Source organism: Arachis hypogaea, chromosome 13, assembly GCF_003086295.3.
Source record: "Arachis hypogaea cultivar Tifrunner chromosome 13, arahy.Tifrunner.gnm2.J5K5, whole genome shotgun sequence".
Taxonomy (NCBI): Eukaryota; Viridiplantae; Streptophyta; class Magnoliopsida; order Fabales; family Fabaceae; genus Arachis; species Arachis hypogaea.
The window spans coordinates 9,713,189-9,730,956 of record NC_092048.1 but is presented as its reverse complement, the minus strand read 5'-3'; the positions used below and the strand labels follow the sequence as shown (position 1 = coordinate 9,730,956).

At 33.0% G+C, this 17,768-nt stretch overlaps 1 protein-coding gene across 2 annotated transcripts; it reads right to left on the bottom strand.

Annotated features, from left to right (window-relative positions):
* Nucleotides 1-48: 48 nt before the first annotated feature.
* LOC112737082 (MAP3K epsilon protein kinase 1) lies at nt 49-14,993 on the bottom strand. Of its 2 annotated transcripts, none has more exons than XM_025786827.3 (24): nt 14,507-14,993; nt 13,467-13,601; nt 12,652-12,672; nt 12,383-12,456; nt 12,182-12,272; nt 12,010-12,093; nt 10,672-10,773; nt 9,934-10,065; nt 9,629-9,700; nt 9,380-9,483; nt 8,358-8,445; nt 7,776-8,168; nt 7,106-7,441; nt 6,978-7,022; nt 6,165-6,344; nt 5,981-6,064; nt 4,874-4,965; nt 4,703-4,786; nt 3,429-4,177; nt 2,487-2,875; nt 2,270-2,404; nt 1,551-1,957; nt 808-922; nt 49-580 (listed from the first exon to the last, which is right to left on the bottom strand). In XM_025786827.3, exons 1-24 carry the CDS (start codon nt 14,564-14,566, stop codon nt 419-421), a joined length of 4,134 nt encoding a protein of 1,377 aa, XP_025642612.1. In that variant the 5' UTR covers nt 14,567-14,993; the 3' UTR covers nt 49-418. The 2 variants fall into 2 exon arrangements, with proteins under 2 accessions (XP_025642612.1, XP_025642613.1); XM_025786828.3 differs by having other exon boundaries at nt 10,912-12,093; nt 14,507-14,894.
* Nucleotides 14,994-17,768: the final 2,775 nt, after the last annotated feature.

Sequence of the window (17,768 nt, the reverse complement as noted above, 5' to 3'; positions counted from 1 at the left end):
TACCTACAAAGTATAGTAATTGGAAATAAAGTACGAATAATGTAAATCTTCAGATAACATACTTTGAACTTTTTCTTTTTAAATTTTTTGGCGTACATCATAAATAGTTATAGTTATAGTTTACAAATAGAGCGAATGGAAGAAACATGAGGAAACCAGTACTTAAGATACTTTCCCACCTCACATCCGAACCCAAAAGAGAAAACTATGCATTTTGGGAGTTCGGAGCCAAAAAAATCAGCCAACTCCCAAAAATAGTATCCATGAGTTAACATACGCCACTCAATCATTTTTTCACTCAACCAAGATAAATGATAAGCAAACCAAACAAGGGGCAAAATTATATACACAACCATAAATATTTTTTCCCCAATACAATCGAATATACATAAACAAAAATTACTATTGAACCCTAAATTTACAAAACGGTATTTATGTGTAGAGCTTTAAGCAATGAAGTAGCCATCTGTTTAACCAAAACTTGGCCATCTCTTCGTTCGCCTATTAAGTTTTGAAGTTTCTGGGGCAAATCATTCTCCACGATCAGCTTCTTCGGCTGCGGATGATGCTCATAGACAGCCTGCCACAACATTTTTTCATATATTTGGTTTATGGACAATAGATAAAGGAAAAAACAAATGTGCAGGGAAGACCATTTCTTTAAAGTTCTTGAATACAAATATTTCAATACACACTATCACCTCGTGACTAAGGCAATGCAGAAAGACGTTGACATAAGTCACGGAAAGAGTGTAAAATACCAAATAGAAATTTTTTGTATGTATAACAAAATTCTTATATGCGTACCTTTATTAGCCTGAGTAAATTAAGGCGAGCAATGGCATCTTGATGATCAAGCCTTGCAATGAGTAATGGTGTTAATCCATTAACAGCCAGCGTGGTATTGATCCTTGCAGATTTTCTGCAACATAATTTTATAATGGGACTTAATTAACAAAAAAAAGTGTAGAATAGAAGGAAGGACCAATACTCAGAATGACAAAAAGAACAATGCTCACAAACAAAACAGAAAAAAAAAAAAAATTTTCTAACATCACAAACTATTTCTGGCAAGAGGGCAGAGTTATTATGTATAGCCTATAGCTTACCCTTGTGAAAATCTAAATATCTTTGGTGTGCCATATAAATTCCTCTCATAGAATAACCCATCATATTTCCCATATGCTATTTGGACTAAAAGAAACGGGAAAAGGCAAGATAATAAGCTAAGCAACATTGCGGCTTTGGCCCCACCATATCTTATTTTTCCTATATAGCTCTATGCTACAAGGTAGTCAAGCTTCTAGGGCATCGGACCATTGATATAACTCGGTCCCTACATTTACAAGATCCTAATTCTCTTTCAACCATGCATCAATTGAACTGAAAAGTTGAACACCCTTTCATTTTACATGCTCAACTATAAAATTAAAGGGTGCAAAAAAATGATGGTTTAGAAAGAGGACTAACTTGTCAAACAATTGGAATGTAAAAAACAAATCCTTTCAATAATTGTATCACTAAAAGGTAAAGGATTTAGAATCATGTACGTGATGATTTTCAAGAATGGCTCCAATATGTGTACAAAATGCTGCTCCGGACACGACTGGAAAAACTTCACAAGCTTTTGAACTGCATCCTTTTTTAGTAATGCTTGTTCCACCTTCTTACTGTCATTGTCATGGGCTAAGCAAACAGCAATAGAATCTAGCGCTGTCACAGACCAAATTTCATCCTCAAGGAGATTCAAATAGACATCCAAACCACCATGAGCCCTTAACTGCTCTCTTGAATTGCGAGATGCATGAGCCATATCACATAGTAGAGGCAAAGCATATTGTTTCAAGGGAGAATTTGATGTGATGAATTGCATCAAATGGGGAATGATCCCATTTTCAGCTGCCTGCTCTTGTCTCCTTTTATTTATCTTGCATAAGTTAAACAGTGCATTGAGGACCTATAAAAGATAAATGAAATACAACATTTAAGCCAACTTTAGATGGTCACACTAATATAGAATCAAAAGCAATGTAAAGCTGCAAGTCAGTGCAGAGCCCAGAATAACATGAAAGACTTTGAGTACTGTCTGCAAACAATCTTCCTACGATTTATTGAATAGTGAAGCATTTTAGTTGCTGCCATAATCATTGTCAACTTAAACTGAACATAATACAAAAGAAAGAGAGAAAGCATTATACAGAATGATGTAAAGATGTTTTAATCACAACAAATTTTAAATGACAGCAGCAAGAAGATCACCAAGACTCACCTCGTGATGTATTTCTGATACAAGAGACCCTTCTTTGAGTTCAAGATTTGGTATCAAGTATTTTATAGCTTCAGCACGTTGAAGATTTTCTAAGCAATTTGGATCAGTTGACAGATGATTAATACACTTCAATATCTGGAGAATAAGCCAAATACATAAATGATCAGAACCAATAGGATATAAGCTAAGCTATTAAAGGGTAAGTTTTGGGCCATACCTTTAACAGAATAGGAGGCTCCACCCTGTTAAACATCTGGAAAAGACGACTGAGCAAGCTATGGCTACACATATAAGACTTCACTGTTGTGTCTGCTTGTGCAAACTCAAGCAGAAGGTCTGCCACCTTTTCTAGGTACTCCCGGGCAACATCTGCATTCAATGATGAAACCATGTGGGAAAGTAGCCCAGATGAAGTTGCACTACCTGGTCTAGCATTTAGGACACCTGAACCAGATAATACACCTGATGCAGTCTGCGATACAATCCCAGATGTCGAAGCAGCTCCTTCACTAGCACCTAAAGTCCCTAATTTCTTGGGAGCAACTTTGTGAGACAATCTGGTACCAAAATCAAGATTTCCATTTTCCTTTCCACGTTGAGAAACATCTGCAACACCACACACAAAACATGTGAACATACCATTGATACAGAATCAATTAAATAACAGCCAAACCACAGAAAATTTGGAGGAAAAAAGAAGCAGCAGCTAAGGTGATCTGTTTTATCTTTTAAAGTACATATGGTTAAATCAAATTTCAGGAACAATAACACTAGAACTAGGCTCAACATGCTTTTAGATATTCAAAAAGATTGAACAAAAGTACCAATAATATAATATAAAAAATTTTGGTGTAAAGATAATAACTTAATCTATGAGAAAATATGACATAGAAGATTCTAAGATGTAAGTAGTCCAATTCTTCAAACAAAACCTAGAATGCTAGAAGCAATCAAAGGCTGGTTGCTGCACAAGAGGTTTCGATCGCTTATTCGTGTTGATGTAATCATTTTTTCAAGGAGTTTGAAAGGAAAGGAAAGGAAATTATAAAAAATGAAGAGCAAAAAGCTCACAATGAACGTCTATAATTGAATTAATTGCAATTTTCTGTTATATCTATTAACATATGTTCATTGAAGGCAGTTGATGGATCCTTCTTACCTGCAAACTCTGCCATCAAAAAGTCTAGTTCACCATTTGTTTTCTTTTCAGAGGCATGTAGCAAAGGAAGTACACTTTCATGTCTTTCTAATCCAGAAAACTGACGCACATACTCAAGCTGGCCAGAGAAGCGTCCAGATGGGGGCTCTTTCTCCAACAAGCTTAGAAGAGGCCGAACTTGCTCTTGCTGTGTCCCTCCAGTTACTGATAACCCATTTGATGCAGTCTCTGATACTTTAGGAGGTCTATCTGTTGATGTCCTGTTGGCAGAGAAACTGATACGCTGCTGTCTGGATTCAACATCTGCTCGAGAAAAAGAATCCCTTGGTTCAGACGCTGCATTGCTAGATTGAGGCCTATCAACATCCAAGGAGTAAGTAGAATCTGATCTTCGATTATTGGATGTTGAAGCATGGGAAGCTTCTACGTGATGGTCAAGTACTCCACGCCTCACTTTAGGTATATCCTGCTGATCTACTGAAGAGAGCAATGCCTCATTCTGAACAATAAAAGGATGTGTAGGATCTGCCATTCCTGAACGTGGTCGTTGAGATGAACCATCAACCAAAAGTCCACCCCCAACAGACATAGAAGCTAGCCGAGTTGCTTCATTTAAGCTATAAAGGGTATTTATAAGCCTAAGGAGTATTCCATTCTTTGCAGCAATTCGACAGAAGTCATTTCTAGGAGTCGACTGTTGAAGCTTGAATACTTGCCACATGCCATCAATAGCCAGATGAACCATTTCCCTGAGACAAGACGGTTCAAAATAGACACATCTTGAGCATAAGTACCGCATACAGCAATAATGGGAAATATAGCCAAATATTTTCTATAAAAGACACATGCATCATCAAAATAACAATTACAATGTTAAAGTAAATTTTCTTGATCATGGATCCTCCTCCATGGCAAAAAGGGAAAAGATAAAACAAGAATAATTCAAAACATCAGTAAAGGAAGCACAGTCTCACTGCTTATCTATTAAGAAACCCTGATTCACACCAAAGAAGACCAAATCCTCTAAATTTAGCAAAAAACAAGATGAAGACGCTGAAAAGTTCTCAAACGAAATTTATTGAGACAATGTCATTACAAAATGTGTGGATAATGTTAAAGTGTCAACCAAGTTTTGGCATTGCATTGTAGATTATAACCTGGAGAAACATGTGGATAATGTTAAGTGTCAACCAAGTTTTGGCCTTGAATTGTAGATTATAACCTGGAGTAAAATGCGAATAATTGAATATAAACACCATTCACAAACAACTAACCTGTACTTGGCATAATCAGCCTCAAGAAATCCCACCAGTACAGGTATTCCACGACAAGCTATAAACATTTGTAATGTCAAAGAGCTGCATCAAGGGTAAACGATTTATTTAAAAAAAAAAGTATGAGAGTATGAAAGAAACCAACTAACAGTAACATAAAAAACTTCAAACCTTGACTGACAAAGCTGCTGCAAAAAATAAGCGGCTTCCATACGAATCTCTCGGGGTCGATCAGGTACAGCAAAGCTCATGACTGCAGGAATCTGCCATGGCGATTTTGAAAAGAATTAAGAATATAGCTAAACCAAGATATTTAAGGATATCTATTGATACAACCAAGCATCTACGAAGCCTAAGCACAAAATAGACTTAGACTTGTTTTGTTGTTTTGGCCTAAATTTATTCAGAATAGTCAGCCTAGAGTAAATATGAAATGCACTCAAATTTTCCTTGTTTAGAAATAAGGAGGATGTTTAGAGAATGAGTTAGGAGGATCTATCATTTTCCATATATTTATGGGGCTGATTTTAATATTGCAAAATCCTAATCAACCCAAAATTTTTCAGGGTTCTTAAGAATAGAAAGCAGTTAATGTAGATAACTTAAATCTAAACTCCGAAGAATATTTTACTAATGTTCATAATATATTTCCAAGTCATGGATCTATATTTGGGTTAACGAGTTCATCACATTTAGGTGATACGGAGTGTTATTTGAATGTTCAACCTTGAACTGTGGGAGTTTTGTAATACCAGAGTCATGAAAGAAGTCATAACTGAAACATATTCAATCCTTCCATTTTCAGCAATAAAAAACATCATCTTACAAATTAAGTAAGCCATTAATGCAACTGTGACAAACCATGGGTAGTTGATTACCCACAAAAGAAGGATCATATAACATTTGTAAAAGTCATCTGCTAGATTACACATTAGGAATATGCCCTTTTGCATAGAAGTTATTTACTGAATTCTGTGTGACGGCATGACTGAACAGTTATACAATCTTTCAATTTCTCAATTTTACCGTGATTTTGGTTAATTCCTTACAAAAGTTGAACCCATTTTTATTATTGAAGTTTCATAAATATAAGCCTAACTCAACAATAAACACAATATCAAATCAGAAAGATAAGAATGCTCATGCTGGACAGAGAATTAACTAAATGAGCGTGCCAAGTGAGCCAAAATAAACTTGCTAATTTTAATAAGAAATAAGAACGGATAATAAAATAAGAGAAATGGGAAAGAGAGGAGCATAAATGTATATATGACTTACCAATCCAACAAGACATGCATTTTCTTGAAAATCAGTGTTGTCTTTGATTATTTGATTTATAAGTTGAAGCACAGAGCATATGACCTGCAACATCCATTAAAGATAAGATGTCTTCCCACTTACTAAAATGTCAGCCATGCCCGACAACAATGAGTAAAATAAGGTATCATTGTGGACAACATACACGTGTTTTAGGAACCTCCAGTAAATCTGCCAGAGGAAGTAAACCATGCTGGGTAACAAAAACAATCTTCTGCTCTGGACGTTGGTGAAATATACCAATAAGTTTCTGGCAAGCAGAGGCAATGACTTCTTCTGATTCCTCTTGCCGTAGTGAACCAACTAATCTGCCAAACTCAACAGCCTACAACATGTAAACGACATCACAAACGCAGTCAAGAATTTGTTAAGCTGATTACAAAAATTTTCCTGCATGGAAGCAGTTTATTGGAAACAATTAAAAAGAATGGATGTCAACCGCATTGCACATATCAGCTTATTCCCTCTCACTAGTTTCTTGCCATCTCTAATCCTCTTCCACTCCTTGGACCAGAGAAGGCATATATGTAAGCAATGCACTCAAATAAAATAAAATGAATAAATTTCATATATGTCTCACTTGACAACCCTGAATTAAATGCTTCACCATGGTGTATGCCCCGCAAAATCAAAATGAAAATGAAAAGGGAACCAAATAACAAATTCAAGAAATTTCTACTGTGCATAATATGTTATACATACTTTATAAATACATAAGCAAATTTTGAAGAACAGTTTCAGCTTTGCATTTTGTAAAGGTATGCTCACATCAAATAACATACAATAAGTAAATAACATTCGTGAACATCACATAAAGTTAAATAAGAAAGTGAATACATGAGATGCTAGAACTGAGTATAACAGACCATAGTATGTTAGGGAGGTGGATATTATTCAGAGGAGAGGTACATCAGAATAACAAAAAATCACAACTGCAGATTCAAAAGAGACTTGGTACCTGCAATGGAAAAAGATTCTCTCCAGGAAGCTTCTCATCGAAGACCTGATTTATTTGGGGGGAAAAAAAGTCAAAAGGGATGGAAACATAGATTTCAAATAAAGAGCTACTGTAGACTGGTAACATACCAAACCATCAATGTCAATCACATCATCTTTTAGAACACCTATCATTACTCGGTGTAAAAGGTTCCCACCATTGTTTGCCTGTCCAATTTCACTCTCCTTCTCCCATTGTTTTCGGGCAATGGTGGCCCTCAACTCCTTGGCCAGATCATTTTTCCCACCATCATTCATGGATGCATTGCCTTTAGCCATATGTGAAGTGGATGTAGATGTGGAAGCCTCAGCAGCAGCATCGCCAGGTTGTTTGTCTTGAAATAAATCGTCTAAGTATGCATCTCCTGGAGGGTCACTAAATCTACTCAGCTCATGTCCTTCCCCTTGGGCTGGTACCTTCATTGCCTTCAAATAGCAATCAGACAAATCCATTAGTTTCATCATTCAAAGAATGAGGAAGTATTTTATTGATGAACTACAGCATCATAACTAAGACAGAAGACTTTAGGAAAGGGACCGTGTCCATATTCTAAATGGATTTACTGATAAGATGCCTTTCATTAGAGTACTGGTCATCTTAACCTAAAATACGGCTTCTTTCTTTCTGAAATGTGTGTAGTAAAAGAAAAGAAAAAGAATACTAGAAATCTGTTTAAAGAGAGAAATCATTTCGGACAGAAAGCAAATAAATGCTCAAGGGATATTTCAATCAGCAAAAGCAGAAACATGGATGCATTACCACCAGGGCACCATTATCATGACCTCTTGTTCCAAAAGCAAATGATTTATTGCCATTATTATTAGTACTGTCTTTTCCTCCAAGCTTATTAGCCATCCCTCTTGAATTTGGAGATTTGATTTCTCCATTCACCCCAACTGCATGTAGGTCTTTAGCATTAGAATTTCCATGATCATCGGTTGGCCCAGAACCCTCTACTTCTCCATTAGATGAGAGTTTGCTAGAACCAGTTTGTAGAAACGACGTCTCGGGAATGGCTAAGGTAAGAACTTGATCTGATGGAACATCATCAGCCTTCTCTGTTCTCTCATTGAGAAAGTTAGAATCTGAAGCATTGTCTTCGTGAGATTTGCTGCCATCAGCAGTCACAGTTGAAAACTCTTTTGGAGGATCCTATAAGAAACAAATTGAAATTAAGACATAATAACAAATTAAAAATACAGTATCAAAAAAAAAAGACAATATAATTGCTCAAAATATGCAGATTCCTGGTTTAATGTGTTAGATTATATTCTTAAAAGTACTAGCACCAGAAGAAATGACAATGAAAGGAGATTCCCATAGCTTCAATTCAACACTGACCTCTTTCTCCGCTGAAGATCTTTCACCAGCACCCTTGTGATCAACAGAAGAAACTTGTGCACCTGCAGAATCATCTTCCTCTATATTTCTGTAGAGGTAACACCATTACTCAAATTAAAAAGCTATAAAATTCTGGAGCTACAAGTAAACAACAATAAATGGTTCAAACAAAAGTCTAATTGTAAATGCATCCAAGAACTATAAACATACTCATTTCACAAAGTAGAAAAAATGTATCTTCAAAGTGTTAACACTACTTGGCAGTAAACACTAAAAACTGCAGATATAATACAAAAATGCATAGACAGACAAACACTTCCGAAATAGAAAATGTATTCCATATTAGATTATTCTTATTCTCAAACAATTAGAAGACGAATTAAAAGTAAGAAGCTAAGCAATGAGGACAATTAATTCAGAAAACAACAAAGTGTGATTTCATTAAGTCAAGTTGTCTGCTGTAGTATACGGAGGAGGATTGTGTATATTATTTGAAAATTTGAAAAAAAAATGATGAAAGTAACAACCACTTGGTGCCTTGTAAAATATCAATATCTGACGCACAAGATTCAAGCTACATGCTAATTGTCAATATTAGACAAACTATACCAGAAATGATAACAAACAGAAACATGTCAGCTCCTTCAAATCTTATGAATTCTTCTATCAAAATAAAAATTTCTTAAAGATTTGATTTGTTGAGCTAATTGGTCAGTATCTTGGAACATCATAAAGGAAAGACCATATTTTGAAATTGTTGATACAATCTTTTTTTTCATTTTCTTTAATTTTGAAAGAAAGAATATTAGAAAAGACAAAGTAAGAAGTACAATAACAGGAGTAAAGACCATTTTGTGACATTTAAATGTCAATTCAACCAAAATGGATGTCACCCAATATCAAGCATCAGAATAATGAGAATAAAAATAAAGTGATAACTGGATCACAAAGTACTCGTATTTAGAAGGCTACACTTGACCAAAAATAACATAATTGGACAATAATATATCATGCTATCAAACCTCAATGTTCCACTATGACGGAGTGAAGACTGCAGGACACGTCTACAGTTTTGAATCCAAGGGTGAGACAGCAGTGTTTTAGCATCAGGCCTTTGTCTAGCATCCTGTCATGTGCAACAGAACATCAGGACAGGAACAATGAGCAAAAGGGGCGAAAGGAATACACAAAGGGAAGTCACATGCAGCCGGCATAGCATCTATGTTAATACATTGTATGCATTCCAACCAATAAGTTAAGATTTGCTTTACCTTCTTAAAGCATTGATGCAGAAAATCGGTAATGTCAGGTGACAAGCTATCAGGAATTGGAGGATGCTCATCCTGAGAGAAAAGTCAAGGGATTAAGAAAAAGTTTCTTTTCACTACACGAAATATAGATCAAATAAATTTTTTCGTGGGCCTTTGAGAGCTCCAATAAGACTAAATCTTAAACCCGAAACTCTAACCACACATTGGTTACACAAGAAAGTTTGATGCCTTTATTTATCCAAATGTAAATAAAAGAAGGTCCTAGGAACCTTGAAGAAAGAGTAACTAATTACACATATACAAACCTGGACAATACGAAAAAGAGCTGGCATAGGCTGCAAATCATAATACGGAGGTACACATGTAAGAAGTTCAATAACTGTACAGCCAACACTCCAAATGTCAGAAGCAGCACAAACCCCAGACATTTCTATAACCTGAAAAATTAAAATGAACATTATCCATGAGTGTCCTTAAATAAGGCTAATACATTATATTAGAAGCCACTGCTATAATCCACAATCCTTTTTATTAGGTGGACTAACATTAGATATTTAACCATTAGTGGCCTCTATGTAACAGCTTAAACTTTTATGATAAGTGATTTGATGACATGATATTAGAGCTGCTATGACCAAAAGAGCCCTTGTTGCCCCATTCTTCTAAATAAAGAAACAATCAGCATAAAATAAACATATGAAGAATTCACAGCTTTCACGCTTCAAGTCCAAAAAAGGCTCGTGTGTGAGGGGCCACATTAGATATATAACTATTCATGTGTCTCTGCCTAACATCTTAAATTTTAAGATGAGTGGTTTTATTACAACTAAAGTGCCATCTTGGTGCTCAGCGCAACAAATAAACCATTTTTATATTATGAAAGACACAACATAATAATGAGAGAAGAGACAGAAACCAAGGGGAAGATGAGACCTTCCTAAGAAAGAAACAAAACAAACAGCACGCCAAAAGCTGTTATAGATTATTCAAATAAAGTAATGATTAAAAGCTCTAAACAAATTATTAGTGCACAGAGCTAATACCTCTGGGGCCATCCAGTATGGTGTTCCAACAACTGAATGTGTATTGACATCAGCCTCTGTTAATTTTGTCGCAACACCAAAATCAGCAAGCTTGACAAGACCCTGAAGAAAGCAAGAGTTATAATTGGTGAGAATTAATTGAACTAGATTCAATGACAAGAAAATTAATAAAACTCGTAACTAGATCATGAGACACTAACCAAGCAAAGTACAAGTTACTAAATGCAGAATAGCTAGTACCTAGTAGTTCATAATAATGCTAAAAACAAGCTAGCAAGACTGGGAACCCCTTCTCTTGTCTTCTGATTTCCAAATGCGGGCAAAAAAGTTATGTTTTGACTCACTCCTTACAAAATACAGTTAATTGCCATTAACTTAAACATAAAGGGGGAAAATCAACATAGACCAAATTAAGCACAGAAGCAACAAGGGAGGAAAACTCCGAAAAGCAAAAAGATATGGTGAATCGTAGAGGGAAAGGGGAAAAAAGGGAAAAATGCAAAATACATTTTTTTTCCGAACAAAGACGAAAATATAACAACTACAGTTATCCCACCTAATAAGATTCTACCATCTCTCTACTACTGAGCTATCCAAACTCTATCTATAATGCATTTACTCCTGCTGCTTCTATCCGTCCTAATGTGTCCACTCACCTGTCTCAACATCCTAATCCTTTAGTTATTTTCTTGTTGGCTTTTTTACCATCCAACATTCAATCCCATAGAACATTATTTTATATTTTACAGTTGATGCTTGTACACCAGGCTGCCCTTTCTTTGTCGCATAGAATGAATGCCCATAGGCTACTGCTCTTACCACTAAAACCACACATCAGTACCATCTCTCTACTACTGAGCTATCCAAACTCTATCTATAATGCATTTACTCCTGCTGCTTCTATCCGTCCTAATGTGTCCACTCACCTGTCTCAACATCCTAATCCTTTAGTTATTTTCTTGTTGGCTTTTTTACCATCCAACATTCAATCCCATAGAACATTATTTTATATTTTACAGTTGATGCTTGTACACCAGGCTGCCCTTTCTTTGTCGCATAGAATGAATGCCCATAGGCTACTGCTCTTACCACTAAAACCACACATCAGTACCCACCATGGCCAAATATTGATTTTAGATAGATTAATATGAATACCCAGTAAAGCACCAACATCTTGATTCAATCAATTAACTCCAACTGAGAGGAGGGAATATATGACACAAAACTCACTTGTATATAGATAATAACTTGAATAACAATGCATACACACCAGAAAAAAGAATTGCCTAAACACAAAGCCCTAGCACATAATGTGAGCTAGAAAAATAGAAGACTTGCCTCTTTAGTTGTCAATATGTTTGCACCCTTGATATCTCGATGAATAACACCTTGTTCATGTAGATAAACCAAGCCTTCCAACACCTAGCTCAACATATAATACATTTAACATAAAATCTTATAGCCAAATCCTTGGAAGATCGCAATGAAAAAGTCATAAGTACCCCCAAACCTGGGCAATATAAACAGCAACCAGTGATTCTGGAAAAGGACCAAATTTATTTGGCTTGATTATATTTGCAAGTGAACCATTCTCCACATACCTATTAAGTCACAAACAACACGTAGCAAAATCATGACTCCTCTAAAGTACCATTAAATTATGCTACAATGAGATTTATTTACATTGTAATACAGATTTGAGGTCACTTACTCAAGAATTATGTGCAGGTGACTCTTTGTCTTTAAGGATCCAAGATACTTTACAATGTTTTTGTGGTTCAAATTCTGTATCAGATTACTAGTAGTTAACATGATAGGTAGTGTGATTTCGAGAGTTTAAACAAAAAACATCACAGGAAAGTAGACATGTAAAGAACACATATTAAAAAAGAGGGAAGAGAGAAAAAGGGGGGGGGGGGGGGGGATACATTGTAGCATAGTAACACATTGCAGCACATATACAATATTAAGAAACAGTACCTTCAACAAATCAATCTCTTGCTGGAAAATCAAAGCATCCATCAAATCAGACGAAAGCAACAGCCAAAGCAGCACCCAAATTAGTAATGTAGATAATAGATGAGGAAAGAAAAGCAATATAAAGAGCTAAAAAGACATTGAGAGCTTCAGAAAGATTATATTGCTTTTTCTAGTTGCTTTATCTATCATACAATATATGTTGCCAAATTATGAATATGTGAAGAAGTTCTGCTCCAAAAAGAACTAGCCTAAGCAATAGACCAGTTTCTCTTGAGTATGTTTGTTGGTTTTAGGACTAGGAGAGAGGTTAACTCCTTGTGGCATTATGCAATATATGCCAGTAGTCTCTTCAATGACAGATTGTCAAACAAGATATTTTTATGGAAAATGATTAGATATTTGGCATCCTAAACCTCATGATTCATTTAGAGGACTTCCCCCTCAAGCACGTTGAGGGATTGGAAACCTACGCTTCATAGATAGCTCTTCTTTTGATTGTTTTGTGCTCTTGTATGGAGGATCTCTTATCCTCCATTTCCTTGTTTATTCTTCTCTCCATCTTAATGAAATTCTTCTTTTATCCAAACTTTTTTTTGAAAAAAAGGTGAAAGACCTAGCCTAAGCAAGGGCCATATCAGTTGAATGACATATGGACACAATATCAAGCCACCATGAGAGCCTCAGATGTCCATCTCAACCTCAATTGGGTCTGTTGAGACATAACAGACTAACTTTCTGCTTTATAATCAACAGTTAACACGATAATTCAATCTAAGGAAAAATTAAAAGAGGGATGATATGAAGACATTTTATACCATGATGATGTTGAGATCCTCCTGTGCAATATTCTCCAAAGAGACTTGTTTAATTGCAACAAAGTCTCCATTCTCCAGGTCCAAACCTTTGTAAACTCGACCATAAGCTCCTTTCCCAATCTCATCTCCCAGCATCTGCTCCAAGTCTCACAAGCAAAAATAAATAAAAAACAATAATAAAAAAATTGGCCAATAAAAAAATCAAAGCAGTTTAATATACCAATCCAACAGCAGTTTCAAAATAGAGACAATATCATATAATAAAAAATCCATGAATTACAGAATATAACATTTCAACTTTCAAGTGCATTCTCTGCCACGTGTGTACTGCAAACGCTAGATGATTTAACAAAGATGAAGGAACAACCAGAAGCAGCATCAAACAATGTAACACAGTCCCTTTAGAAAACATTTATTAACTGCTACCATCCAATCACCATCAGCAGCAGTAACATCCCTCACCACTAGATCATGTTATTAGCATTATGACCTCATTGCAACCATAGTCACATCAACAACAGTACTCTTATTTGGCTGCCTAACACCAGTTCCACATTACCCCAGCACCCTAAGTCTAACATTACCGCCAGTACAGCCCAAAGCTGCTACAGCCTACCAGCTACCCTACCATCAGCTTCATCTCCTTTTTTTAAGGTCATGGTATTGCTACCGTAAGCTTATGATTACTAATGTTACAATTCACACAGTCACCGTAATTTCAACAGTTCCCATATACTACTACCATCCACATTATGTGCCATATCGTACTACTAAAGTAAAAACCACCACCAGGCTTTCAAATTTCATTCAGAAACATCTCTTATTCCACAATGAACACAACACTAAACCCTCCACTAATTCAATTTCAGCTATATACTTTCTAAAACAAGAAATTCACGTCTTCAACCCCCAGAAAATGGGTAAAAAATCTTAAATTTAAGCAGCATTCTTTTGGCAATTGGCGAAAACAGAGAACAGAAAAGGCTGAAATCGTACGGAGAATCGAAAGTGAATTTGTGAAAGGAGAGAAAATGGCGTACATATTTGTTGTCGAGAGTCTTGGATTTAGTGAATGCCGTCGACGTCGTTTGGCGCGACATGTCTCCGGTGGGAAAGCGCAGCAGAAGCTACGATAGGAGACACGCGGAGGGAGAAAGAGAAAACAAAGAAACCCTAGAAATAGAGAAGAACGAGCCGGAGGAGGCCCATTGCGGAATTGGCTGATTCCGGCGGCGGCGTAACGGGGGCTCCGATTGGATGAAATTTGGGGAAATAATAATGGGAATATCTATGAAAACAAACTAACAAAGTGAAAAATAAATAAACAAAGAAAAGAAAAGAAAAGAAAAGAAAAGAGAAGAGAGAGAGAGAGTGTGTTGCTGTCAGGAGTGGTCAAAATGGAATGTCCTGTGTGTCTAGCTTGCTTTCTTTCTTTCTTTCTCTCTCTCTCTCAATCTATAGACATTGGTATATAGCTGGCATCTTACTGGGTTTCATACTTTCATTTTCTCTTTTTCTTTTCCTCCCTTTTTTTTTCCTTTATAAAGTATAGTATAATAAAAATTAATAACATACAGTTAAAAGAATGTGTCCAAAATAATCACAATAATTTTGTATACATTAAATGTGTCATTTTTTTATAAATATGCATCATTTTTTATAATTTATTTAATTTTACTAAATAAACTTAAAAACTGTTATAAGAAAAAAATTATTAGATTCTAATAAATACAAAATGAAAAACATCTTTTAATATATAATATTTTAAACAATAAATATAATTTTTTCTTAAAATAAATACATATAAATACAAAAAAATATAAATGAACTTTTATACATTAAGATCGATTATTATATAATAAATTTTTTATAATACTTAAAATTTATATTAAAATAATATTTTAAATTATAATATAAAAATATAAAATAATTAAATTAAAAAATTTTAACTAACTATTTTTGTTAAAAATAATATTATAATATATAATTTTTTATCAAAATATTTATAAAAATATAATTTATTTAAAATATTATATATAATACATAAAAATATTGAATTTTTATTTTTTCCAATTTATTTTAGAAAAACAGTATTTTATAAATGATTACGTCACTTTTTAATGATAAAAAATTATATTATATAATAATATTTTTAACAAAATTAGTTACTTAATAAATTTTTATTAAAATAATTTAATTATTTGTCAAAATATATAAAATAAAATTAATTATTTTATATTTTTATATTATAGTTTAAAATACTATTTTAATATCAATTTCTAATATTATAAAAATTTTAGTACATAAATAATTTATATTTTTGTGCATCTATATGTTATTTATTTATTTATTTAAAAATAAAAAATTATATATATTAATATATTAAAAGATGAATAATATTATAATTCAAGTCTTTTTGTTAACCAAATTTAATTAAATTAGTCTAACACAACAAAAATCAATTATGGTTAATATTATTTTAAATATTGTTGTTTAACTTACTTCATATTACTTATTGATGTATTAATGATTATTACTTTATTATAATCCATCAACTCTCTTCTTTTAAGATCATATTTAATTTTTATTTAATAAAATTCAATAATTTATAAAAAACACGTTCAATATTCACAAAATTATTATGCTTATTTTAGGCATATTCGAGTTAAAATATTATTTTAATTTTAAATATTCTAATTAAGTATTAATTTTATATTTAATATTTAAAATGTTATATTTTATTTCCAAAATTTTATTTTCCTGTTTTTTTCATTTCGTCTAAATTATTTTTTTTAAAAAACATTTTTTATTATTATCTTTTTTTATTTATTTATCACTCTTAAATCATTACAAATTTACAATTAGCACTATTACTACTACAACTATAATATTTTTTATTAGTTAAAAGATAATAATAATAATAATAATAATAATAATAATAATAATAATAATAATAATAATAATAGAAGCGAAAAAATTAATTTTGACGAAACAAATTGAATAAAATAAAATATTCAAAATAAAAATATAACACGCACATTAAATGCTAAAAACAGAATTAAGAGTTAGCTCAAATTTTAGGATTAAAATAATACTTTATACTATAATATAGTGTATATACTATATAGTATAGTATACCTTGAAAATATTTTGAATACCCTATTTCAAAAGGATTTTGCTAACATTAAAAAGAAGAAACAAACAACTACCATCCTCCACGGATAAATTTTCCGGCCACCAAAATTCCAGACTAATATGAGAAATTATCAAGCATAACAAGGTCTAATATAGTAATATGTCTCTTTTTATGGATTAATCTGAAAAAAAAAAATCAATTTTTCTTTTTAATTGTTTCTTAATTATTAAATAAAAAATGTTTGTTTTTATTTTAAAAAATAATATATATTTAAAATTTTATTTATTTGAATATTAGGAAAATACATTAAAACTTCCGATCAATATTCTATCCTAAATGCCAATTCATCTAATTTATCTAACTAATAAGTTGGCTATCCTATTACAATTTCTGTTGTTTGATTCTGCTAACACCGTTATTAATTATTTCAGTTGAATTTTTAAAACTTGTTTAATAAATACATTATAGATACAGTAAAACTTTATTTTTTTTAATAAAATCCTTTTACATTGAAAGTCTTAACAAAAATCCTTTTAAAAAATTACTAAACAAAGTATATGTACATTTCTTTTCTTTTCTTTTTCCTTTTAAGAAAATAGTATTTAAAAAGCAAAGAATATTCACTTCCCTGAAAATTAGCCACATAAATAAATGTTGGTGATTCCAACAAGCATTGCACATAACACTTATGGAATAGGCCTTTATGTTATAATTGTAATCCATTGTCAAGAGATTTTTTAGTCTTTAAACTTTAAAGGGGTTTGTCGAGGCACTTACCATGTAGTACAATTACAAATGGTTGATTATAAATTTAAAAGTAGAAAAGTGTAAAAAAGAAAAGAAAAAAATAAAGAAAAAGAAAACGTTCCAAAGTTTTTTCTGTGACTTGCAAATATATCCATTTAATGAAAAAAGAAGAAGAAGTAGTTATCTTTATTGCACATAACAATTCGCATACTACTAATTACTAGTATTAGTATCTGGTTCTAAACTTTTCTCTTCCCTCTTTTTGTACTCTATAAAATAATAACTCATACTTTTTGTAGTATTGATTACATTGTACAAAGCTTTTTTTTCAAAAATCTAAAAGACAAATCGACATAAAAACCAGTTTTCAATTAAAATTAATTATAATGATGATGTTAAAAGTTTAACCATCCTTCTGG

Coding starts and splice junctions, on each gene's coding strand:
- LOC112737082 (XM_025786827.3), bottom strand. CDS start 14,566: ATGTCGCGCCAAACGACGTCGACGGCATTCACTAAATCCAAGACTCTC. Junction 12,457..12,651: donor AAGAGATTGATTTGTTGAAG/GTACTGTTTCTT, acceptor AATCTGATACAG/AATTTGAACCACAAAAACAT. Junction 8,169..8,357: donor GATCTTCAGCGGAGAAAGAG/GTCAGTGTTGAA, acceptor TGTTTCTTATAG/GATCCTCCAAAAGAGTTTTC.